The sequence below is a fragment of the Rhamphochromis longiceps genome, linkage group LG15 (assembly GCF_057381845.1).
Source record: "Rhamphochromis longiceps isolate RC_006_pf linkage group LG15, R_longiceps_female_GT1.1, whole genome shotgun sequence".
Lineage (NCBI taxonomy): Eukaryota > Metazoa > Chordata > Actinopteri > Cichliformes > Cichlidae > Rhamphochromis > Rhamphochromis longiceps.
In genome coordinates, this window is record NC_140571.1 from 21,612,561 (window position 1) to 21,640,427 (window position 27,867).

The 27,867-nt window shown below is 40.5% G+C and overlaps 1 protein-coding gene across 1 annotated transcript in view; it reads right to left on the minus strand.

Moving 5' to 3' along the window:
• The window catches only part of msraa (methionine sulfoxide reductase Aa), a 63,506-nt gene that overhangs the window by 27,880 nt on the left and 7,759 nt on the right, over positions 1 to 27,867 (minus strand). Inside the window, exons 2-3 of the mRNA XM_085381870.1 lie at positions 13,099 to 13,167; positions 11,154 to 11,273 (exon numbers count right to left, since the gene is read on the minus strand). Coding sequence (XP_085237996.1) covers positions 11,154 to 11,273; positions 13,099 to 13,167 — 189 coding nt within the window. The remainder of the gene's footprint in view (positions 1 to 11,153; positions 11,274 to 13,098; positions 13,168 to 27,867) is intronic.

The window sequence follows — 27,867 nt, forward strand, 5'->3', positions numbered from 1 at the left end:
GATAGTGGTGGTTGCCGGTAATGGCAGAGAGGTAGAATCTGACTCCTCCTCTGACCATATTGCTGTGAGAAAAGAGGCAGGTGAGCGGTGGTCAGAGCTGGACGTGGATGGTGAAGAATTCTGCGACAGTGGCGTGGAAACCCCCTTGCGCTTTAATGGCCGCTGCTGCATTGCAGAGAGCTCCATCTGCTGCTGCAGCGGTGGTGGCTTCGGCGCTGAATACCGGGAGCGGGCGAGAATGGCTAACTCTCGGGCTTGCAGTACCTCCCGGGCCTCGCGCACCATGTTTATTGAGTCCATAAATCCTCCGAGTTGACCAAAGTGGGCGTTCCTCTCGAGGATGGCTTCAATGGCTTTGATTCCTACTGTCACGGCACGGACATCATCAGTGTGGGAAATCTGCTCTACCAGACCTTGGATGCAGGCCAAATCAATTTCCCGGGCGGAGCCTGCTGAGTCCATGTCTGGTCGCATCGTTCTGTCATGAAGCACCGTGTGGCAGGCAGGAGTTGGACCCAAAATGCAGGACTCAGACACAAGGGATGAACTCAAAACCACAGCTTTAATTGCTGGCACGGAAAACGAGTATACAACGCAAACTAAACTAAACTGGGAAATAACAAATTAACACACAGGGAGATCCACACAGCATGAGGGACGACGCAATACTGAGTCAGAGAAACACAGGGTTTAAATACACTGGGAAGTAACGAGGGGAATGAGACACAGGAGGGCACAGCTGGCGAAACAAGGAAGCAAAGCAGGACACATTCACATAAGACATGGACCTTCAAAGTAAACAGGAAATACACAGAGACACAGACCAGAGGTGGACAGAAAAGCACAGAGAAGCACGAGGGAGAGCACAGACATGACGGGCTGGGAAAACATGTAATGTAACACAAGCAGGGGAAGCTCAATAAACTAAGCAACTTAGGACCAATAAATTAACTCCAAGAATAACAAATGAACTTGACATGAAACAGGAACACAGGAAAACTAAGAGCGCTGGGTCGAATGACCCAGGATCCTGACATAAACCTTCTGTTTGTGGGAGGTAGACAGTCAAGGGGGAGGTAAAGATGATTGTTTCACACAGGATGAACTCCTCAATGAAAAATAAATAAGGACTACTTTGAAGTGTAAATTATACAAAACTACTCCAGCAGAATCCAGGAATAATAAAAAGAGAAATGAACACAGCAGCTGCCATTTAAAGACACAAAGACAGTGGACCTCCAGCAATTTTTGGACATTACTTAACAGTACCGCTGAGACAACACATATATGTGTCTCTTTTTTTTTGTTGTTCACTTAAGCACAGAATAAAAGAGAGACAGAGACCAACTAAACATAAAAGGTGACTGAAAGAATAAATCTGTTTGTGTGGGTATTTTACCAAATTGGAACTATGGTGTTATAAGCCCACTGGGACTGCACAGCTAGACTTGACGAGCACTTCCCCCGAGTGTCAGCTGTGTTATTCAGTGTGTGACAACATAAGAAAAACAAAAAACAATTAAAAGAAATGATATATCATGTTTACTTTGTATAATTACAGCAGTGGCAGCACTGATAACTAGGGATGGGTACCGGTATCCGGTGCCATGATGGCACCGGTTCTGACATAAACGGTAGTAACCAGACCGAAAAGCAGCGCACATTTCGGTGCTTTTTTTCCTGAGCTGTGATACACTTTAGATTCTAGCCAATCATTTTACGTTTCCGAGGATAGTAGGCGGGTCCAGGTACGTACGTTCTTTTAGAGCAGAGCTACAGATTAAAAATGCCCAAGGCGAAGCGGTCAAAAGTCTGACTGTACTTCACAGCAAAATATGCAAACTCAGCAGCAACAAGTGCTTTAAGCTGATACTGTGATACTGTCAAAGGAGGTAACACCTCAAATCCGATGAAACACCTGGCGACGCATAGTGGGGTTTTTTTGGGTTTTTTTAAAAGCTGAGAAATGCACCGTATTTGATAGCTTGCTGTGAGACCTCGCACCGAGCACATCTACTGCGGGTGTGGTGCCTGTTATCGGACCCGGAGTTAGCAACATCCCCCAAAAACCCGAAGAGGAGAGTCCTGGCCCCTAGCCCTGCCAGTGTAGCAGAAATGATGATGGATGATGATGCAGCAGCAGCCGTTCTTCTCTGCGTGAGTAGCTTAATGCTGTTCGTGTGTAATTTACGTTGAGTAGGCTCACCACGTTATTACATTAATGCATGCAAGGTGAACTACCAAACACCGTAGTAGTTACATGCGGCTGTCCTCTTGTTTGATGGCAGATACTCCCTTCACCCTGGCCAAAAAGGCTAAAATGACCAAAGAAAAAGTGGAAAACAGTTAAACATGAGAGGTTTTTGGACAAAGTTTGTGTTTTTTCCATTGTTTAAGCACTGCTTCCAGCCAAGAGTGATACCATATATGCCCCATAGCTGCAGAAAAGGCTAACATTTAGAGCTGGGCGATAGAACGATAACGATATCTATCGCGATATAACTTTTACTCGATAGAGAAATTAAGCTATAGCGATAGACCTCGTCGCTCTTGTCCTCAAAAAAAAAAAAAAAAAAAAAAAAAAAAGGTCGGCCGATCCAAATTAAGTAGCGCAGAGCCGAACCAATCACAGCCGCAGCTTCACGTCGCGTGACTTGTTACGTACAGCACAAGTGCCAAGCCGCACGTGTGTTTGTTTGGGAAGCAGCCAGCGGGTAATGGAGGAAATGAGTGTACCGACTAGAAAAATCAACCGAGCGTGACCGAAGAGAAAACAGATGATGGTTCCAATGCCGGAGAGATTGTCGAACGGAAGAGCCATAGAAGTTCCGTAGTGTGAAGGTATTTCGGCTATTTCAAGTCTGACAAAAAACAGAGTAGCGTGCACTGTAAATTGTGCCGAAAGCAAGTCTGGAAATACAATAAATGCATGCGTCACACTGTGCGCCACGTTATTGTTTCGGTGAAATGAATTTCTACAATACTGTTACTGTTAATTCTACTCTCTGCAGTGTTTAAATGCTTACATATACACACAGTTACTGTCCCTCCACACATACGACTCGGTTCTGCTTCTATGCCGCAGCTTTGTTTACTTTTTCCCACCGAGGCTTCTAGACTTCTGATTGGCCAACATTTCTGCACGGTTAGGAATCTAGCGCCGCCTGCTGCTTTGGCATGTTCATAGCAGCGTTTTCCTTCATTTCTGCCTTTATGTGTGGACGGGATTATTTTTTAAAACGAAAACGGAAAATCTCCGTTTTCAAAAATACCCGTGTACGTGTGGACGTAGCCTCGGTCTCTGACTGGAAGCGCTAATTCGTCATTCAGCTTTTGTCAGACTAAAGTAACTGTTAAAACTGTTTGAAAAGCTAAGCTATACAACAAGGAGAGATTGAGAATTTCCTTTTAGTTCTCAGTTTATTTGATATTGACAAAAGTTAGTCAGTTTTGTCTGTTCTTCTGTAAAACAAACTAAGATTTATTTTTAGAATTAATACTTTGTTTCTAAGTGGAATTGACAATTTAGTCTGTTTCGTTTGTTCTATTTTGAAACTTAAACGCTTTAGCGGCTGTCTTTTGTGTAGTTTGCAATATTTGCCTTTATTTATCTGAAAAAGTCTCATGTTCCTTAAGTACATCTACCCTGTTGAACTTATTATGGGAAATAAATATTTAAATAAAAACAAGCTGCTGATTATTTCACATTTTACTTGTGAGCAACGGCACATTTAAATCTTACAAATATAGTTATTTGGCTTATATCGTGATAGATATCGTTATCGCCTGAAATGAAAAAAACATATCGTGATATGAAAAAATCTCATATCGCCCAGCTCTACTAACATTGTTATCTTTTTACAAAAAACAGCTAAACATGAGAGGTTTTTGGACCAATTTTGTGTTCTCCATTCTTTAAGCACCGGTTTGAGCACCGTTTGAGCACCGGCACCCTTTCAAAAGTACCGATTTGGCACCGGTATCGGATAAAACCTAAACGATACCCATCCCTACTGATAACCCCCAAGATAAAGAAGACACTATTTTGGCTGCTCTCTCATTCGCAAGGGGTTGATATTCCTCAGTAGCTGCTTTATTCAGGTGATGAATGCTGAGCTTGTATGATGTCAGCCGTCAGAGTTCAATGGTTAAACCCTTCTCATTGAAATTTCTGCACAGAATGCAGAAACACTCTCACAAGATGATTCACGTTTTTTCGCCTACTGCTCCCTAGCAGCAACTTCTTTAAAGGCTTTAAAAGCCAGAAAAGTCCAGAAACCAATGATGATGTTGCAGTGGATGGCTATATCCATCCCTTACACATATATAATGATGTTGCTCTTATTCGGGACCGCTACATCGATCACTACGGCCGTCTTCTTCTTTTTGTCTACCACCACCAGGGGCGGAGCGTGGGGGTGGCTTACGAGGCTTAAGCCCGGGTTGTTTTGTCAGAAGCCCGGGGTATTTTGGAGTGTAATTTTTTCATAGTTAGATGCCTGGCTGACAACTGTATAAAACAAAAAGTACACACAATATTCGAAGCACATAGTGCACACTGTGGGAATTTACGACTGTGCGTGAATCCCCCCCTGATATTGGTATGATCCAAGCTCAGGCACTAAGCGACTGAGCGAGGGGGCGGGGGGAGCTGCTGCCCGTGAGTGCGCTGTTGGAGAGACGGAGCCAGCCATACTAAGGAGAGCTTAAGTTTGAGCAGGTACCAAAGCAAATCATTCGTACCGTACAAATAATGTAAATATGACGGTGCATCACGAAAGATTGATATGAAACTGATCACTTGACCAATATTATTTTACTTGCTCTTCAAGTGAATCAACAAATGGCGAAATGAAAAGCCGAACAAATGCTATTTTTTAGAGATTCTTAGCTTACGTGTGTTTATTTCATATTTTCAGTTCTTACCCTCCCCGACTAATTCGGTTTCAGTTATGTACTGAAATATAAGAATGGACATTAGAGGCTTCTTTCAAAGAAAAAACTCAGGTAAATGTTATTTTATATATTGTGCTTTGTATGTTGTTCAGTATATTTCTATGCAAAACAAGAGGGATTTCAGTACACAGCAGGATATTCACATTTGTAACCAGATATTTACATACACTTTAGGGAGAAAACATAAAACATTTTTACTGTACAACATCAATTTAGAGTAAACTTTTGTTTTAGATAAATATTGAAATATCTTTTGAATTAGTTAAATGTCAGAATAAAGAGAGACAGAGCTGTCTATTTTTTATCACTTTCATTAAATTTAGGAGTACATATACACTAAGTTTATTGTTAATTAATAAGAAAACTCCAGAGGATTCCATTCTGAGCTGAAGAAGCTTCTGATTGGTTAGTAGAGTCCATGTGAGTAAACAGGTGGCACAGCTGTGGATGCATATAAGGCAAAACACAGAGCCTGTTTCTGTGACATGGGAAAATCAAGAGATGTCAACCAAAACACCAGGAAAAGAACTGTGGAGCTCCATAAGTGTGGCTCAGTTTGAATACAATTTGGTGCCATTTGCAATTAAAAAACACAGACAGTTTCTCTCTTTACTCTTAAAGTTAACAAATATGTTTTTATATTTATCAATCTAAAAAAATAAACATTTAGTCTGATTTGATGTTACAATTAAAAAAGTGTTTGTGTTTTGATCTGAAGAGTATGTAAATATCTGGTTTCAACTGTATATTTGATCATTGTCAGCACAAAGAGAGAGAGAGGAACAGAGAGAGAGGAGCAGAGATTGAGATGGAGAATGAGGACAGAACAGAGATGAACAAGAGCAGGTGAGACACACATGTTAGTCAAATGGTTGCTTACTAAAAGTATCACTGTATCATAGGTACTCATGTATCTCGTACCTAGTGTTTCTTTTTAGGTTTGCTATTTTTCAAATTCTATATTTATTAAGTTCTGCAGGCTTGTTTGCACAACAAGGCTAAATAATTATATAAACCTTTCTCAATCTAAATAGTGGACTTTGGTAGAATTAAATAAATAAGTGTAGTGCAGGTCTATGATGATTTTTAGTGCTACTATCATCTAGTTCTGATTGTGGTTATGTCTTGGTTAAGTCCTCAGTAGTCCTGCTTTTGAACTGTTGTAGTCCTGTTTTAATTCTGGATCAGTTCTGCGTCTGGTTGAATTGGGGTTTAGTCCCTGTGTCTTGATACAGCCCCGACTTCGTTCTGTCTTGCTGCTTAATTAAAAAACTAGTTTAAGGTGTCCTGCATGTGTGATATATATATTTCCCTATATGAAGTCATTCTTTTTTGAACAAAACTCAAAACAGAGCCTATTAATCTTTCAGTCATTTCTACACCCCCCCCCCCCCCCCCCCTTCAAAAAAAAAATAAAAAAATCCCACATGCATACTACCCTTTAGGGCTAAGCCCCGGGTGTTTCAAATGTCTGGCTCCTCCTCTGACCACCACTATGTCCTGTTGGTTAGCCACCACCATTTTGTCCGTCTGTATCTGGAAGTCCCACAGGATCTTAGCTCCACCACCCTTGGGGGCGTCTCCCATTTTGACCTCGGGACTTACAGGCCATATTCAGCACAGATGTTTCTGTATACTATGCCGGACACTTGGTTATGGCATTCCATGTATGCCTTGCCTGCTAGCATCTTGCACCCTGCTGTTATGTGCTGGATTGTCTCAGGGACATCTTTACACAGTCTTCACCTGGGGTGCATGGTGTCTGGTGTGATAGACCCCAGCCTTTATGGATCTTGTGCTCAGAGCTTGTTCCTGTGCTGCCATGATTAGTGCCTCTGTGCTGTCTAATATTACATTACGATATATATATACACAGGGCTCTAGAGTGCGACCAATTTGGTCGCAAATGCGACCAAATTTTTCAGTGGTGCGACTAAAAAAAATTTTTTGGTTGCACCTGTGCGACCAACTGTTCGGGTAGCAAAAAAAAAAAAAATCTGCAACCTTCCCTGTGGTCAACAACAGACACACATTTTGCCCCTATCGTGGACTAAACCAATCAGAGATAGTCAGGGGCGGGACCTCTCTGATTGGCCGTGGTCCAGTTGAAAGTGCAGGTGGAAGTGGGAGGTGAGTAGCTTGAATAAAGCGATATCAATTCATTAAATCCTGAATCGACTTTTAAATATAACTGTGTTTTGCCAGAAACGCCAGATTCTCAGATTAAAGCTCACAAAACCATTTCAACAACAACCAAACAGCAAATGAGAGCAGGTACACTGATTCCACACAAAGACGTAAACACAGAGCGGACCGACGCATCAGAATCAGCTTTGTCTTTCTCGGCTTTCTCACCCGACGGCCCGTAGACGGACACGCTGTCGGAGCTTAGCGATTCTGATGCGTCCGGTCTGCGCTGTGATTACGTCTTTTTGCGCTGATTCTGAGCTGCAGGTTTTGTCTCTCTCCAACCAAAATTCACCGAGCCAGCAGCAAAAGAAGCAGCAAACTGCGCTTCACATTTGATCAATGCGTCATGAATTTTGCTGTTTTGCTTCCACGACTATTAAAATCACATTCATGCACAGCTAGCTCTCTCTCTATACTTCAAGAACAGCTTCCGTCTCCAATCTCTGTTTTCTGTATTATTCATTCGCTTATTACCCAACAGTCTACCGTTGTTCACAGCGCTGTGGCTGCTGTCTTTTTCTTTTCTTTTTTCACTTAAATGACCTTGGACAAGAAAGCCTATTTTTTCTGTTATTCAATACTGAAGAAATGGATGGATTATAGAAATCAGTGATGATACCCAGCCCTAGTGAGCAGCCTAGGCACGACAGACGTGGATGTAGCTGTAATAGGAAAAGAACTATTGCTAACTTTTCTGTTAAGTTAAGGCCTGATCCTTCTGAAATTCATAGCCAGTGCTCTGACATGGTGTCATCAATCTTTGAATGCTGAAAAAGCACAGTGTATCCAGAAAAACACATTATATTATATAAATTATTATAAAATTTGTGTACGCCTAACTTTTGTGAGCCATGCCGGTCAGATCCTTTCCAGATGGAATTGCATGGCGGATCAAAATCTGACAGTGTTTTTCAGCATTCATAATTTCATCAACTTTGCCAAGATCCCCAACACCACTGGCTGAAGTACAGCCTCAAACCATGACAGACCCTCCACCATGTTTTACAGATGGCTGCAGACACTCTGTTGTACCTCTCTCCTGACCTCCTCCACACAAACTGACAACGATTTGAACCACAAACTTCAAATTTGGATTCCTCACTCCATCAGACCTATTGGCACTGATTTTCAGTCCAGTGTAGCTTGGCATACCTCAGCCTTTTCTTCCTGTTTCCTTTCCTTAGGAAAAGCTTCTTGACAGCCACTGTTCCACTGAGGCCATTTCCGACGAGGCTTCAGTGAACAGCACCTGGATCAACTAAAGTTTCAGCTGCAACTCTCTCGACTCTCAGATACTGTTCATCTGCTGAGGATAAGTTTTTAACACCTGCCACATCATCTTTTGTCCTCCACTTATCCAGTTTCCTCGATTTTTTTTTTAATGACGCACTGCACAACATGGTGAATAGCTCTTTGGGAATCACCTTGTTGGTCATAAAATAGTATTTCATGTCTGTTTCATTGGTTCAACTAAACAAAATGTAAACAAAGTATGTACTTTTGCAACAGGCTGCAGGTAACAGTGTGTAAATATACCATTTAAGTTTGGATATTTGTAAAGTTGTTATGTGCTGACACATCACAACACTGGTGCCTTTTTTACTACTAGAATGAAAGAAATGGGGGTGGATGAAGATTTTTGCCCAGTACTATATAAGAAAAGCCTGGAGGAGGAGCTAAATGATTCACTTTAACAACTGATTAAATTCCTTTTTAAATACCATAATTTTAATTATCGCGGTGTCTTTATAATATTCCGGGTTTATGTACAATTAAAAAATTAAATCCATCCATTCCTGATTAACTGCGACAAATAAGCTGCAGGCACAAGCACTCATCTTCACGGCAGTTTTTACAGCTTCAAACGGTAAAAATAAACACACATTCCTTTGACCGTGTATGAAGATGGCTTCAAACTCAAATAATGACGAGCACACAGTGGAGTGAGAGAGTCAGAAACAAAGACAGCAAGTGAGAAAAATAATGAAGTGTGTGGGAGTGTTTTTACATCTATACTAACTCAGGTGCTCTATCTTAAAAAAAAGAGAAAAATATGCTAATATAATCATCACATTTTGAACCTACGCAGATCTGACTGTAAATATTTAACCAACAATGAATATTCAGATCAATCTTTTTTTTCCCCCTCCGGTTGTGTGTGTCTCTTGAAGATGTGAAGGTGTGAGGAGCACTTCATTTAGCCAAGTGCCCTCTTTTAATAGTCTGCCAAGATACCGTGCTAATTAAAACACACATCCAGCAGTTCAAACCAGGTTCGCGGTAGGTGTTTTTGTTTCAGAAACAGTGAGAGCAGTTAGTTAATGCCAGTTTAGGACTGTCACTGCGCTGCATTTGAATATGAAAGGTGAATTTTAATAAAAACTCACAAGATGTGCCTCTGCTTGAAAGTGTATCATCAAAAGTATTCAGCATACAGATAAGATATCACTCTATAACATGAATAAATGTAAAATAGCTGTCAGTCTGCTTACAATTAAAGAAGGACATAAATGAGCTGAAACGTGAAGCCAAATGTCTCAAAAGTATCCCAGAGTTTTTTTTAACTAGGACTCCAAGTCCAGAAACACAAACACACCTCTGGGTTTAGCCTCTGCTGACAGATAAATCATGCTACCAAACTGTATACTCATGCATGTCAGAGGTATCAATGTGCTGTTTTCCCTTTGACCTGCCGATCAGTCTCTGATATTTTTCATATGATTAAATTAGCCCTCCCCAGAAATGTAGCATGGTCACGATGCAGACTGCAGCTGTGAATGGTTACTGATGTGCACAACCCCTCTGTAGAACATAATGTGATCCATTATGGGATGTTATTCTATCTAGATTCCACATAATGCTAATGTAATTTGCCAGTGTAATCTGCCATCGCCTTGTTTTCATACCTCTGCTATTCTGTGCATGAACTCCGTCTCTTGTCTGCACTGCAATAATTAAAGTATTCATTTTGTTCCATCTCAAAAATGATCTTCTCCGTTTCACTCCTAGTTTTCTGAAGTAAGAGAATCAAGTCAGCAGCATGGAAACCCCGCTACCAATTTGTGTTTTGGAGGTGTAATTACAGAGCCATGCCCTGTCTTAGATAAAATGAAATAAACTGCAATTCAGCTTCGCTCGGATTTTATTTGTGCAAAAGAAATCTGTGTCCAGTAACCTGGAGAATTTTGTCTCAAGACTTGTTTGAAGGCGATAGAGGGTCCAGTAGGCGCTGCAGAAGGAAATGTAAAAGCTATTAAATGCTAGTCATTTTATTATAGACATAAATTGAATTTCCCATTAAAGAAAAGTTAGAAATTATAGTTCAGTCAGAACCCCTGTAGTTAGAAGTTGCCTGTTATTTCCTTCTGCAGTCATTTTTATATTTGTCGTCATTGACTTCATTCTGGGATCTTCCAATGCATTTACGAAAAAATTGCCTAAACTTACACCATCAAATCTCCAGTCGGGCCTCCTTTTTGCTGCTATGTTTATAATCACTATAAATAAAAGGGTACTTTCTATTCAAATGCTGCTCTCACATTTTTTTTTCCAGAAACTCAAAAGCCAACTGCTCTCTTTCATTTTTGTGTCTTTAACACGCTGCACACACAGACAGCATGAAAAACACCAACTTATGCACCATATCGATGCGACTGTTTGACAGAATAAAACCAAGTTAAAAAGTAAAAGAGACAGATGGTGATGCAGATCTAATGATGGATTCACTCTCTACTGGCCGACTGAGAGGTCTGGACACACATCACACACACACACACACACACACACACACACACACACACACACACACACACACACACACACACACACACACACACAGCTCCTCCTCAGAGTGGTCAGGCATGAATAGCAGCCTTATCCATGCCCCAGTATAATAGGGCCTGTGGGAAATGATTCACTCTTCTGTTTATGTGTGTCTTGTTTTCCACAATTTATTGAGTCACAGTAGAAAACACATGATTATGTGTGTGTTGGTAAGCAGAGGGTACCTGTGCAAACTTCCTTGTAGGTGGGGTTAGATGTGTAACCCCCAGAATAGCCCACTTGGGTAGAATAAACTCCTTTTTGCCTCCAAAACTTCCTCTCTGCACCCCAGAAGCAGCCCATACCTTCGAGGGGAAAAAATAAATAAATAAATAAAACAAATAAAACAAATAACAGCAGTCTTTAACAACCAATCCAATTTAACAAGACAGTAAAGACCAGGTCACACCATGCATCACATCTGTGGGAGTATTTACTGACTTGAGTCCCTCATTACCTTCTGTTGGCAGAGAAAACTCACAAAGATTCAGATGTTTGACTTTGATGTGAGCATTTACATGAAGAATAAAGGCAGACAAATACAGAAAATGAGATGCCGTTTGACTGGGAGTCGAGTTTGTACGGTGGATGGTAAATTACTTATTTTCTTCTTTCTACATTTGTTTCTTTTAATTGTTTTTTCATGTGTCATGTAATACGGTTGGAGATCCATTTAGTGTAGTCAATAGAAAATCATAAATCTCATGACGTGGATTTGATAGGAACTGTTTGCGTGCTTTAGACCAAACTGTGGATGATGAACACAAACAAAAAGAAATACAGAAATCAGAAATAAACTGCAGGTTACATGCATAACCCCGGTTCTCAGACTTTTATAGTAAACCCATATTTACAGAGTCTTATATCCACAGCTAAAAACTACAAACTTTATTTTACTTGCATAACTCCAGTTTTCAGATTAGCATGATACGACGTCTCACTATGGAAGAGACATCCACTGTGTAGAAATGGACAAAAGTGAGGGGTGAAAAACAGCTTTTTCTGAATGTGGAAAGAAAGACACATTCAAGTAACTTTGAATACGGCATGATTGTATGTGCCTTAGTATTTCAAAAATTGCAACTAGGATTTTACCCCACAACCATCTCCAGGGTTTACAGAGAATGAGCTGAAAATAGGAGAATACCTAGAAAATATCCGTCCAGTTCTCTAGATAAAAATATCTTCTTGATGCCAGAGATCAGAGGAGAATAGTCAGATTGCTTTGAGCTGATCGAAGGGAACGGTAAGTACAATAATCCAGTAGGATCTGGTGGAACCATCATCATGGATTTGTGGCCAACAAATCTACAGAAATTGTGTAACGTGTTCGTGTCAATATGGATCAAATGAGGAAAACTTCCAGCTCCTTGTTGAATCTGTGCAATGAAGCAAATCTGGTACTAGCAACATGAAACAGTATAATTTATATATGTATGCATGTGTTTTATTTTTATTTGCAATGCTAATTTTGTAGGCTAACCTTATATATGTTTTGTCTTATTCTGGAAGGTGAATTACACAAATTATAAGAGAAGAGAAGCAGAGTGTTTGCAGCTATAGGTCTAAAAACAACAGTGCAAGAAGAATAACTACAAAAATTGAATCTGGTGTTATATAGCTAACTTAAATTTCACAGATATATCCAGGAATGGTAAGGATGCAGCAACTAACCCCGTGATGAAATATATTCAGATTAAAAATGCAAAAATCTGGGCGTAACATACAAGCCTATGGCTGTGAGTTTTAAAAGCAAGCCTGGTTCATAACTGGAGTTTATTTTTCAGCATGTTTTCAATTAATTTTCAGCATTACATTGGGTGACTAGTCTAATATTACATGTAGAGAAGAAGTAGGTAGCTAATGCTTCATTTATGCTTAAGTTCATGTGAGTCAACGTGACCATCAATAGGAAGCCCTCCACTTTCTGTTTGTATGTGTACATGACTATATTTTCCCCTTTTTGTGGCTTGTGCATGTACAAGAAATACTGAAGTTAACAAGGCAGTAAAGACTGAAATTGAAATCACTGAAATTACAATTACAATAAGCTGCAATGCAGGTTTTAGGTCATATCAGCATTTAAGCTAAACTGCATCAATTTCCTTGTATGTGTTTGGAGACACTTACCAAACATGGCCATCTCTGTTCCCTCTGGAAAAGGTGGAACAGTCCTGTTTCCATTCACATCATGTTTTTCTGCAGGAGCAAGTGACAAAGAAAGAGAAGGTATGAGAATTAAAAGATAAGAACCAAACGGCTGAAAACCGGCTCTATTCTCTGCTTTAGTTATGTTGTTATCTGCAGTGTGGTCATTGTTTACAGACACTGAGAGGATTTATTCATTAGATTTGCACCACTGGTACATGTTTCCCAACATGTTAATGTCTTCCCGAATCCAGTATAGGAGCAAAGACCACTCTGCATATGCCAAATCAGACTTTATCTGTAAATGTAATTAATATTCATGCCAGTATCATTTTAAAATAGCTGTTAAACAGTTTTTATTGTAGCCAGCTATCATCGGGGAATTTCTTTCCAAACGTACAGCACAATTTCAATAAAAAACATGCTTTTAACAAGACTGCACCACCAAAATACACAAGATGTAGTACACACACACACACACACACACACACACACACACACACACACACACACTGAGTGACCCACTTAGACAGTGGCGAACAGATCTACATAATTTCATAGCAGCTGCATTCACTCCAATCAGCACAGAGCCAGAGGTGCACAAGGACCCATTTGAGGCCACCCAGCCACCTGGCTGGGCTAACACACATTAGCATTAGCATGCTGGAGGCTGCATGTGTGTGTGTGTGTGTGTACAGATGGCTTGCTGTACAATGCTGTGGGGGAGGGAAATGGATTAAATTAAATGTGATGATGGAGGAGAATGAGAATAAACGTAACATCTGGATCCCCCCTTCTTACACCCTCCCCCGTTTTCACAAAAACACGCAAACATACATGCACACACACACACACACACACACACACACACACACACACACACACACACACACACACACACAGTCTTCACGCGTGATCACATAATTGACATGAGGGGCAGCATGCCTATAGACAAAAGCAGCCAGATGGACTGCCAACCAATCAGCAATGCGTGCGCACACACATCAGAAAATGATTTTTGATTATCAGTTTTTACATTTTGCACTTGGTGTTCTCAGATTTTTTTTTTCTTTTCATTTTGTACAAACACAAAAAGACACACTTTATCACAATCTGAGCGAATGAGTCGTCCTTGTTTGTCTGATTACATGAGCAGCTTTTCATCCTGTGTCAGCCCAACAAAAATCTTCAGACACTTTCTCATCTTCCTCTGGATTCTATTCTCTTATATATGTTTTGTCTTATTCTTCTGGAGGAAGGTTTGGAGCTGCAGCCATCTCCTGCCCTGACTGGGAGTTTGGAAATGACTGCACCTCCTTGCCTTTACTCCCTTTACTATCCTACTGTTCGATTAGTATCCCATTGCACAATATCCCTGTTGTTCCTAATGTCCAACTGTGCACAAAATTTGCAATTGATACAAGCTGAAAAAGCTGCTGTGTGTACAGTGACATAATTATTTGTTCAAATGTTTAAATATGATGTAAAGTGAATGTATAATAAAGAATAAAGCGAATAAACTATTTTTTTGGATATTTTCTATGTATTTCACAAATCAAATCCAAATTGATCCGATTTAATTACCAACCTTAGAATATTGACAAAAAAAAGAATTTTCTAAATTTGAATGGTTGACTATAATATATATATAGTCAAGCAATCTTATAGATTTTCTTGCATATATCCACATTTCTATCCTCTGCTATAGCCACAAGCTGTGGGTAATGACTGCAAGCATCAGCCTGCAGATGCGAGTGGTGAAAATGAGCTTTCTCTGAAGGGTGCCTCGGCTCAGAAAGGGTGAGGCGCACAGTCAGTTGGGAAGGGCTCAGAGTAGAACTGCTACGGTAATTATTAGAGGTGGTTCAGGCTTCTGAATATGATGCCGCCTTGGTGAGGTGTTTCAGACATGAACAACTGGAAGGAGAGCCCAGGACACTCAGCTGACCTGGCACCGCCTCATTTTCCTCACAGAAGACCTGAAGGTGGTATCTGGGGAGAGGGAGGGCTGGGCATGTCTGCGTTGACTTCAACCTCCACCACCCCTAACCCAGATGAGGAGCAGAAAATGAATAAATGGATAGATGGATATCAGGATGGCTCAGAATGGCTCTTTGGGTGTGTCTACAAAATTATATTACACTACAGTGAAGGCAGCAAGACTGTATTATATTATCTTCACTAATATCTGTATATTTTTTGTCATTATTGGAAAAATAGATGATGATGATGGATGATGGATGCCTGACTTAATAAAAGCCCGATTATCAAAACTGCTTAAAAAATAATTTCCTTTGGGCTCTCACTAAAACCTTTTTGGAAGATGTGTAAATTCCCATTGTGAAGGAAAAACCCTAAATATACAGCATTTTGCCCTGCAGGAACCCAAACGTTGTCTGTTGGCTAATCCACAGTGTAATCCAGTGTGCTGATTCTGGGTGCCTTCTTCTGTCTTAATTGGACAGATGCTGAGAGATTTTTCATCTGAGATGCCCCAGTTTCCAGACACCGGAAAACTGGATTTAAACTCTAGAATAAACGCTGGTAACGGAATGATTTTTGGCACAAAACCAAGGGAGTTGAAAGTCATAAAAATCATCACAAATGAAGCTTTAATCCAAAAAGCATCAACCTTCAACAACCTGCAAATCCCTGTGATTTCAAATGGAAATTTAAGATCCTGCACCTTAATACTGGTACACATTCAGCATCCCCTTTCCTCCTCCTCCCACATTATCCTGTGTGTGTGTGTGTGTGTGTGTGTGTGTGTGTGTGTGTGTGTGTGTGTGTGTGTGTGTGTGTGTGAGAGAGAGAGAGAGTGTTAGTAATGGCTGCCTTCAGGGACCAGCAAAGGCATGTTCATTACTGGCTACACACAAGCACACACAGATACATGCGCGTGTGTGTGTGTATCGCACACGCATGCCATACACACACACAGACAGACACACACACACACCAAGACACTGAAAGATAAACAATTTCAATGTAAATGTCAGTGGGAAAGACAATAAATTCAGACAGAATACTAATGAGAGTAAAAGCTCACTGTGTGTGTGTGTGTGTGTGTGTGTGTGTGTGTGTGTGTGTGTGTGTGTGTGTGTGTGTGTGTGTGTGTGTGTGTGTGTGTGTGTGTGCGTGTGTTTGTTTGCGTGTTATAGAAAAAGAAAGATAAAGAAAAAACAAAGCTCTGAAATGTAAACACCTTTCTTAGTAACAGCTGTTGCAAACACACACGCACACACACACACGCACACACACACACGCGCGCACACAACCACACATGCACCAGCCCATTTGTTTCTTGAAAGATTTGAACAAGAGCAGATAATAATGTGTACCAATAAGTTTGCAGGATATATTTAAACTCAGATGAGATAGAAAAAAAATCCGTTATTTATTATAAAATTGCACTACAGCTTTTATAATTTCACTGCACAATATTTGTTGTTTGGCCTGAGCTCTGCAAAAGGACTGACTTGAGTTTTCACAAAATCGGTGCAGCAATTCTGCTCATTTTAAAAAATGTATTCTGCAGTGACAAATCAATTGCACACTGCTATTTAAGCTGCTTTTTTCCACACATTTCCCAGGCAGGGCTGATTTTTAATGCTCACAAGGTTCATGTTTTAGTTCAAATGACACCCAGATACAGTAACTGCGCACACTTCAAAGTATTGTTGAAATTATGCTCACTGGTTTGCTTTCCTGCTTCTGCATGCTGCACTTCAGAACCTGAAACAAAGCCCCACACCCTACAATTTCCATCAATCCTTACCAATAAAAATAGAGCCAAGTTGCCACCAAGTTCGTCAACAAATTCCTGTTTTTTAATGCCAAAAATATATCCATTCAACTCAGATTGACTTCACATTTTTCCTCTCTTCATCTTTGCCCCACTTGCAGTAGATCCAAGCCACAAATGGGACCTGTCTCCTAGTTTCAAATCCACTGGTACCGACCATCCAAGAAGTTTGTGCTTTAGTTCTCATGGGTGAAGTTGCAGCATTGTTACCAAACACTAATTAGCAGATGTGTGTCTGTGTATCTATTCAGATTAGTCAGCTAAGAACGACGGCTGTTGTTAGCTGATAAATTACCAATCCATTGTCTCATCCAAATATGTTAATATCTGGCTCAAAAAACTAATATGATAGCAGTCAAAACACAGAGGCTTCAAAATGAGGTTACAGTGGCTACACCCACCTTATATATGTAGAATCTTTAGAAATATAAAGTACCAATAGAGTAACTACATCAGTTAGTCTATTGTTTTTAATTAAAATAATTCAGGAACCATAGTTTACCCTACAATACCTGCTCTGCAGCCTTTAAAAATATTTATTATTTCTTTCAATGTAACCTTTATGATCTTGTGAGTTTAGAGCTTTACCACAGCATTTATAATACCGCAATTTATGTTTAAGATATTAATGTGTATAATATTCCCAGTCCCACACAATAATACAAATCATTTGACATGCCAGAATTAAATTCCTCTTCTACTTAGTGCCAGCCATGCCATTTCAATTCCAGATTTAATATGAAATCATCTCAGAATGCAACAGCGTGAAAAACAAATGAAAAGGAATGAAATCTGGATCGCCCCCCCAACAATTTCCTTTCTAAACTTACAGGACTGCGGGGACACTCAAAGTGAAACATGCTTCCTGATTTAATTGTTGTTTGTGCTGTAGACTGTTTAGAGATGAAGAGCTAAAAACTAAGGCAAGGGACATTCCCCCCTGTTTCCACCAGCCAATCGCACCCTGGGCGTATCTGTCGGGACTGAAAAAGAAAACATAATAAGAAACTGCCTTAAGTGTGCATTTTTTGTAATGGTTATCAGAGGGCAAGAAAACGTATAGTCCTATGGAAGTCTACAGACTGACCTCAGCAAAGACTTTCCTGCTGGGTTTATGGTCACAGTCAGTAATTTCATACTGAAACACTGAATTTATTTTAATTTTTTCTCAATGTAAGTATCAGAAAGGAGGATTATCCCAGATATGTTCATTGGCTAACCACTTCTGACTGACCAGTCTGACCGCTTGTCACATTCAGTTTCATAACACCAGGACAGTGATGGCTTCAAAACGAGACTTCAAAAACTAGTGGGTGACCTCACAATGGCAATTTTCATACTGTTACTGGAATCAGTATACTGGTGTGTATAATCACAGGTGCGTGCACCAAGGAAGAGCTCATCAATGCTGTGGTGCCCAATATGTGTTCATGTATTGCATTTAAAAAGTCAAGCAACAAGCAGTAGCAGACATATTATGGGACTAAAAACACACAGACTATTTTCATTCTCATGCTTGCCTGACTTTGCGCGCTGATTTAAAGAAGACAAAACAGACTGCAGATTGTTTCTGCTCCGCATCTTGTTTCTGTGTTTATTCAAGACAGTTTCTGACTGTTTGCACTAATTTTCTTTTATTTAGTGGTAAAGAGCAGCGAAAGAGGTTAGAAAGCACTTCAGGGCCCTTCACATCAGAGACCCACTTCATTTTAGGTTTTGTGTGTGTGTGTGTGTGTGTGTGTGTGTGTGTGTGTGTGTGTGTGTGTGTGTGTGTGTGTGTGTGTGTGTGTGTGACTAACCAGCCTGCCTCCCGGTCTCTTCTCCCGCTCCCTAAATCCTGTCACAATAATAAGCCTGATCTCAGGACAGGCGTTTATCCATGGTGACATCTGTGGCACACACGTTCACACTCTCCATTAGTGCTGCTCTATTTCAGCTCAGGCCTACGTGTGTGTGTGTGAGTGAAGGCAGCCAGAATCAGCCAATCAGCACTCAGTACATTCCAGTTTATCTCCATGGCCTTTCATCACGCCCTTCATCGCTTTTTAATTTTCTGTAGTGCAGCCACAGATAACAAAAGAGAAACTGATAAAATAAGAAAGAAAAGAGTTAAATAAACTGATCAGCACTGAATTTATTGTTGTGTAATGAGGCTATACTGCGTCATTAAAAGATAGTCACCTCAATCCTATGAATCTGCATGATTTCCATCAGCCTATTCTGTAGAAAATGATGTGACTTTCAATAAATTTCTGCCGATCCGAGATAAACGAGAGCAGAAAATCTCTTACGTCACCCTGCACACAGAGCTGACAAAGTGCTGAGTCAGGCTCTTGCGTCATTGTCTTATATTTTGTAGCTATTTCATCTCCCTTTTTCCTTTACTTGGTTTTCTTTCACTGTTCATCAGCAGCACAATAAAAACCATTATGCTTGAAGGAAGAGCAAACTCCATGTAAACTGAAAGGATTAAAACTTTCCTTGTGTTAATTGAAAGCACGGGAAAAATTAAGACGCAAAATAACACCCAACAAACTTGTCAGATGTTTGTTGGGTGCAAACTTTTTCCAATCAACCACTCAAATCTGTGAGAAACATCCAGTCAAACTTCCCAGACTTAAGACTAGTAGCAAACAACAAAGGAAAAAAAAACTTCTGATCTATGAGATACAGACGTGGAGGTAAAATAGTTCAAGAAGATTCTTGACTCGATGCTGCCTAAAGCTGAGAAGTTGAATTCTCTCAGGATCTTACTGAGGGATCCTGGGATGGAAAGGTGGAGCATGAGTTGGACTGGTTAAAAGAGCTATGCCAAAATCACAGTGTGGGTAACACAGCACAGTTCTCAATTTTAGTAGTTGCCATTAATGGTTAAACAAGCGGAAAGCAGTCAGTAAACAGTAAAGTGCCAAAAACTCTAATGGCCACTTGAGGCTGGCTCCAACAGAGAATCAATCCCAAATCACATGTTAAAATGTCCAAATTAACAGGAAAAACAAACATGTTTACAGCCTGATACAAAATAGTTTTGGTTTATAAGCGTAGTTTTACTCTTCATAGCAACCGAATGTTCTTTTAGAACTCGTCCATGTGAATGGTAGAGTTAGGGGCGTGGCTACTCTGACTAACAGGTATGCAGATGCAGGCAGCTGGAGCCAATCAGCATCTGCTGGGCCTCACCTCTGCTAATCCAAGTGCATCAACTGGACCTTTGCCATGGAGCATGTAATCATCTGACAATTAATTTGAGTTTCCTATGTGTGCCTATCTACCGAATTTTTCGGACGATAAGGCGCCCTGGATTATAAGGCGCACTGTCGATGAACGGGTCTGTTTTCATACATATGGCGCACCGGATTATAAGGCGCATTAAGCAAAACAAAACAGTCAGATAAGTCACACTTTACTCAACTCATTCTTCTTGCTTCCTCCACTTCGGTACCATTGATTCATTAATGCTGAATTCTCTCGTAGCTGCTCTATTCCCATGTTGTTGCAGTACATTAATGACTAACCTCGTATTGTGGATGGATTATCTCAGTTGTTCTCCTGGCTGAAGTTTTGGTCCATTTACAGCATCCTGCCATGCGACTGCAATTGTTCCTAACCACTCAACCCCCTGAGCCACAGTCGCCCCACGTATGTATACGTAGCACATCATTATATTGCCCAGAGGTCGGCAACCTGCGGCTCGGGAGCCCCATGCGGCTCTTTAGTCCTTGTAGTGCGGCTCCGCGTGGTTTGGGAAAATAAATTAGAAGTATTTAGCTGAAGTGTATTTTATCTATGTTAGTTCTTTTTTAACTTGTAGTTCTAAATTGGAAGATTGTTGTGATATTGAAATATAAAAATAAAATTATATTCTATTATTTTTTTCACTCAAAATAAGCGTCACACTCGCGGAAGCCGGTGTACCCTCCGAAACGCTGTGCATTTATCGAGACTTTCAACCCCAGGTAGGCCAATTATGGATCTTTGTATCCACATTATGTCAGCAGCTATTTTCAACCGTGAGCTATGTTAAAAACAAACACCGCTCACGCCTCACAGATGACAGCTTACAGTCCTGCGTAAAGATGAAAGTGACTTCGTACAGCCCTGATTTGCAGACGCTGTGCGCAAAGGTTCAGGAGCAGAAGTCCCATTGTAAACACGGCAGACCCGACGATGTTTGCACGAACAAGCTTTTCACACACAGTTGCTGTACGCATACAGCCGGCTGTAGCTTTGCAGCTCACAGCCCGACACACGCCAACACAACAGCAGAGAGAGCACAGACGTAAAGGCGGCGAGCCGTGATTGCGGGTGTCGCTCAGGTGCGTCCGCCTCCCCTGCAGCGGCGCTGCAGACCACGCCAGGTCTGGTCAGGTAAAATACATATTTAGGCAGAATTTTGCAAATATCTATCTTTCTTTTTTTAGCAGCATAGTGCTTTTTTTCCAATTATTTTTTAAAAGCCAGGCCAAGGCTCCAAAAGCCCAAAGGCAATATAAGGGTGGCGGCTCACAACAGTTGTTGTTTGCTACATGGATCATTTTAGTTCAGCTGGGTGTCTTTCCGTTTGTTATATTTCGTTCAAAATGTGTTAATTACATAAATAAAATATAATTTTCTCTGTAGCACTTCATGGGTTTCATAAGCAACACACCTTAGTTGTTCACACAAAGCATAAAGATAAAAAACAATAATTACAGTGTTATCTTCATTTTAGATGTCAAAAAGTATTTGCAGCTCCCGGTGTTTTCTTTTGCGTGGAAACCGGGTCCAAATGGCTCTTTGGGTCTTAAAGGTTGCTGACCCCTGAGCTTGCCCAACTTCAGTAACCCTGCAAAAGTACAAAAGTTACTGATGTTTGGTTTTCTGTCTTCATTTATGTTGGAAGTGGTGGCAGAGCTGTATGTTTTAATTTTATCACAAATCACTCAGTCAGAACATGCTATATCATGCTTAGGTAACTAGCGAAACTAACTTCCTGCTAACTTCTAACTCCATTAAATTTAATAAATCTACCTACGGCAGATGAATGGTATCTCAAAATAATGTGACGAGACATGGCCTTCACTGGATCCATCTACTGTTCGTGAAGCCTCATCAGAAATGGCCTCCATGGAAGGGTGGCTGTTAAGAAGCCATTCTTAAGGAAAGGAAGAAAAGGCTGATGTGTGCCAAATTACACAAGTGGACAGATGTTTCAATGAATATCTGCATCAATGTCTGATTTTCTGCGCAAAATATAAAGAAATTAGGGGTAATTCAACACTTTAGACATTACTATATGTACAAAAATTCCCACATATGTTTGTGGTTCTACAGAAAAAGTCTAAAGATCACTAAAGTATGTCTTCTTCCATTTTAACCTGTCTGAAGAGTGTCTATGCAAAATGTCATGGTAGAAACTTCCAATTACTGCAGTTATTAGCATTTGTCATGTGGTCTTCTTTTTTGTATTTCCTCCAAAATTACTTTTCTCTTTAAAAATGCTGCTGTTTAAGAAATGATTAGTATCTATATCAGTAAAATTGTAGCTAGAAATATTGATAACGCATCAAATTGAAAAAAAATTGGTATCGCCCATCTCCATGAAGAACCCCGCCTCCTCCCCCCTGGAGCTCCCGACTTGACAGTGATAAATGAAGCACTGCAGCTAATGTCTAGCTTGGGGAGATTGGAGTCCACACACACACACACACACACACACACACACACACACACACACACACACACACACACACACACACACTCACAGTGAAAAGATTGCTTCTACTGCACTGCAATTAAATCTACAAAGTAACCTCCCCCCACCCTCGCCTCCTCTGATTGCCTGGTTTCTTCATCTTCCTCCTGCTCCCCCTTCCTTGCATCCTCTCTTTACCTCTCCCTCTTTCGCCCATATCTCTCTTTCCATTTATTTCTCCCTGCTAAAGGATTTCTCTCTCCCAATCTATCCGAGCCCCTCAATCAGCTGCTCTGATTGCCGTCATCATTTTTTATAACCGCCCATCATTACAAGCATCAGCGTTACCGTTATTGTTCTGCGGCTCGCAGACATACTGGACATGACAAGGAACCTGTACACTCACTTATTTTTAACACAAGGTTGTTGGAGTCCCCTGTGTATAATGGGGAAATATTACATTTTAGAGGGTAGAGTTTCCCCAGAAGATTATGTAGGCATTGAATTTGTCACGGTCCCAGGTTACAGTGTTGTGTTTATTGAGTTTTGGGTTCCTGTTTTGATTTGTTACTCATTCTTCTCTTTCTAATGTTCTCATTTTCTGGGTTCCTATGTGTCTTGCCTCTCTCTGTCTTCTCTGTGTGTCTGCTTGTTTATCCGCATGTGCTCTCCCATGTCTGTCGTCTTTATTAGTGTTGATCTTCATGCATCAGTTTAGTTTTTTCTCTACGTGACTTCCTGTCTTGTTTTTCTGGGCCTCGCTCTAGTTTCACTTCCTGTTATTTCATTCAGTCGGGATTACCTGCTCCACAATTCTTAATTTTATTTGTGTTTGTTTGCCTTTACCTCGTACTAATGTACGAGGTAAAGGCAAAGGAATAGGTAAAGGTAAAGGAATCACAGTGTTTTCCCTGCATCCTGTGTAAAGCCATCTGATTATGTTCTCTTTTCTCCTGGTTACTTCTGCTACTGGTGTCCCATTTTTGGGATTTTGGTTACAAGTTTCCCTTCTGAAGTTTAACACTGCTATCAGCTTTTTGTTCGTTTTGTCTGGACGAGTTCTCAATTCCCCCAAACCCAAGAGAACCAGCAATAAAGCAAATGTTTCGCTTGAAAAATTACAAATCAAGCTTCATATGGAGCAAATTTTCAAACCTGATGTGCAAATTAAAAATATCACAAGCTGATCTGATGTATCGATATCAAAAGTACAGCAATCCAAATTCTGACACTTTCTTTGTTGTATTTTTCTTTTATTTCAGGTGCTTAAAATGCTGCTTTCCTTTATTAACCAATGTTTCATTTATTACTTTAGTTATTTTATTACCATTAATAAATATTCAGGTTTTAACCAACATTTAACGGGGCTCGGCAATTAATTTAATTCTCATTTCAATTACTAATTTGCCTTTGTTACGTTTCGGTGTGTCAGTGTTTTGTTTTTGCATGTCTTATGTATTTCCTGCTTTACTTTGAAAGTCTGTGTTATCTTAGTGTGTTCAGTTTACATTTTCCCTGTCTCGTCAGTTCTAATTTGCCCCAGCTGTGTTTCCCTCCTGTGGTCCATTTCCTGATTGCTCCCTCTATGTATTTAAACCCTGTGTTTCAGTGTGTCATGTTCGTGATCTCCCCCGTGTTGTAAATAGTTTGGTGTTTTGTTGTAAATAAATAGTCTGTTGTAAATAGTTGTGAATGGGTTTGTCAATACTTTCGTCATGGGATATTTTCGTTTTGGGGATTTTGGTGGAGAGCCTTCGTGGTTTTATTTTCCTTATCTTTGTTTTTCTACGTTGCACCCCGGTTGCCTAGGCCGGGGTGTAACATATGGGGGCTCGTCCGGGATGTGCAGCTGGTGGGCTGCGTGTCCGTGTGTGCAGCTGGTGGGCTGCTCGTCTGTCTTCGCTGGAGGATCCGAGGGACCGCTCCAGCCTTCATCCGTCTCTGCTGGAGGGTCCGGGGGACCGCACCAGCCTTCGTCGTCTGCTGGAGGGTCCGTGGGACCGCTCCAGCCTCCATCAGCTTCGTCTGCCTTCATCCGCCTTCGCTGGGGGGAGGGTCCGTGGGACCGCCCCAGCCTTTGTCGTCGCTGGAGGGTCCGTGGGACCGCTCCAGCCTTCATCCGCCTTCGCTGGAGGGTCCGAGGGACCGCTCCAGCCTTCGTCGTCTGCTGGAGGGTCAGTGGGACCGCTCCAGCCTCCATCAGCTTCGTCTGCCTTCGTTTCAGCCTTCGTTTGTCTGAATCAAACTTTTCACTTGGGGTTACATGTTTGATTTTTGGGTAGGGGGAAATGTTACGTTTCGGTGTGTCAGTGTTTTGTTTTTGCATGTCTTATGTATTTCCTGCTTTACTTTGAAAGTCTGTGTTATCTTAGTGTGTTCAGTTTACATTTTCCCTGTCTCGTCAGTTCTAATTTGCCCCAGCTGTGTTTCCCTCCTGTGGTCCATTTCCTGATTGCTCCCTCTATGTATTTAAACCCTGTGTTTCAGTGTGTCATGTTCGCGATCTCCCCCGTGTTGTAAATAGTTTGGTGTTTTGTTGTAAATAAATAGTCTGTTGTAAATAGTTGTGAATGGGTTTGTCAATACTTTCGTCATGGGATATTTTCGTTTTGGGGATTTTGGTGGAGAGCCTTCGTGGTTTTATTTTCCTTATCTTTGTTTTTCTACGTTGCACCCCGGTTGCCTAGGCCGGGGTGTAACAGCCTTCTTTATTAAAACAAGATAATGGAGGGAAAAAATAATTATTATGCTGCATTTTGATTTGCAATGATTCCTTCATTTCACCTTTCAGCACATCCTTTTTTTTTCTTTTCTTTTACTGCTCCAAAAAGGTCGGCACTGACTCTCCACTGGACTGTGGCAGGTTTGGCTCAGTTCAGATTTATTTATGTGGTTCGTTTTTTTAGTTGATTTGTATTTAAAATTAAACGGCATCCACTAAATGAAAATGATGTCTTATAAATCATCACTTTTCCCAAAGTCTGAGTGACTGCGTTAAAATAACGTTTGGTTAGAAATGTTTGATTAATGCCATAATAGCCTCATTATTTGAATAACTGCAGGGTTTCTGTTAAAGTGGTCACCATAAATGTTTATGGTTTATAATGTGACAGTTATTCAGTTCAATTAAGTTAATTTGCATTAACTTTTTTCTTTAATTGCAACACCATAAACTAGAAATGGTCATCGGAAGTTTCTCTATTCGAGGTTCAAAAACAGTTAAAACTTCACATCTGTCACTGTAGGACAAAACAAGCATGTCCATCTTTACATATATGGATCAAAAGTGGTAACGTAATTGTAAAAAAAAAAAAGAGTTTAATGGGTTAATTGCACAAAATTAAATGTATGTGGTATATGCCAAACACACAACTCAATCAGCCCCAGCAAAACAATTTCTACACCTGAAGGTCTGTTTTCTGTTTTGCACTAATCTTCTTCTTCTTCTAGCCTCTGAATCAGTGGATTGACAGCTATGAGTGTAGTTAGAACGGGGGTGTGGGTTAATAAGCCTCCACAGGGCTCATATATGCGCGTGTGCACCTTCCTGACGGTTCGACTCGATCGATCGCTCAGAGCCATTAGTCTAGAGACAGTGTATGGTGCAGGGAAAGTTGAAGCACTTTGCACTGGTGGAGTGCTTAGTGTCTTCCAGACATCTTTATGTCATAGTAATGGTTCTTTGCATTCATACATGCTTTAAGTACATGCTTTGGAGAATTTTGACTGCTGGTTAGAGCAATAATACTAACATGTAGCACACAAAATTAGGCTTTAAATTATACTTTTTACTACAAGATGTAAAAAAGCTTGATTTAAATCAATACATTTATGATATACAGTTATAGCCTGACACAAGCCTGAATTGGATAAACAAAATAAGATGGATGGATGCTGATGATGTAGTGCATACATATTTTATCTTATAAAAAGTTATTTTATTTAATACTAAAACTATTCCTACACTACTGTAAGTACAGGCTGGGTTAAAGCTTTAGTATATCTTCATTTACTGATAAAAGATTGGTGTGTCTACTGCACAAAAGGGGATGTTTTGGGGATGGCTAGGATGGGAATGAGGGACAGCTCAGGTTGAGCAGTTTAGAGACAAAGTTAGAGAGGCAAGGCTGAGATGGTTTGGACATGTGCAGAGGAGGAATAGTGGATACGTTGGACAAGGATGCTGAACATGGAGTTGTCAGGCAGGAGAAAAGAGGAAGACCTCGAGGGAGGTTCACTGATGTAGTGAAAGAAGACGTGCAGTGTGTTGGTGTGACGGAGGAGGATGCTAGGGACAGGGTGAGACAGAGGCAGATGTGCTGCTGTGGCAACCCCAGAATAAACAGCCGAAAGAAGAAGATTTATTCGTAAACATAAGCTGCCGCGGTGATCCACAAACAAAATTTTAATGGAGATGGTTACTGTAAGAGGCATCTTCTTAGCTACATCTATATCTGCATCTTATATCAGTGTAAGGCCAAAAACATATGACATGAAAAAAATCCCGGATAACTAACAGTGTGCAAAGCTAAACAGAGTTCTAGTCTCACAACAAGCCGACATCAGCTCATGATTTCTACATATGGTCATCTGTTACAACATCAAGTTGAGTCAAGTTGAATCAAATTGAATCGATTTGTTTTTATATCAGCACATAAACCAACAGCAGGTGTTAGCCAAAGTGTTGTGCAGCTAAAAAACTAAAAGAATAATTAAATAATAAGGAACATTTTTAAAAAATGCTGGGATGGGAAAACCACAAATAAAACAACATAATAACTCTAGGTTAAAAGTCAAAGATGGGTGTCTATTCTACAAATATACCATTCCCACAGAGCGCAGGAGTACTATTCACAAACTCCTCAGTAGTCTTCCATAACTTGGCATATCAGAAGAAAATGGGCTTTTATGGGGGTGGGTCTTAAAGAGACGAGAGGCAGAATGGCCTGTTTATGACAGATAATGAAATTATAGGCTGGATAAAAGGGCAGTAAAAGTCTTTTTTTTTTAAATCCTACAACAATAAACAAGCAAATGAGCAATAAAAACTGACAGTGATACATTTTTACAACATTTCAACTATCTTTTGTTTTAAAGATAAAAAAGACAAAAGACATTACTAAACTATAAATACAGGTACTCACAATGCCAGCAAACGCTAACTTGTGTCAAATGAGGGGCTGCATTCGGCTTACAGAGAGTGGTGTGAAGAAACAAATTTACAAACGTGATATCTGCTATTCAAAGCCTCATTAGCACAATATCACATCAG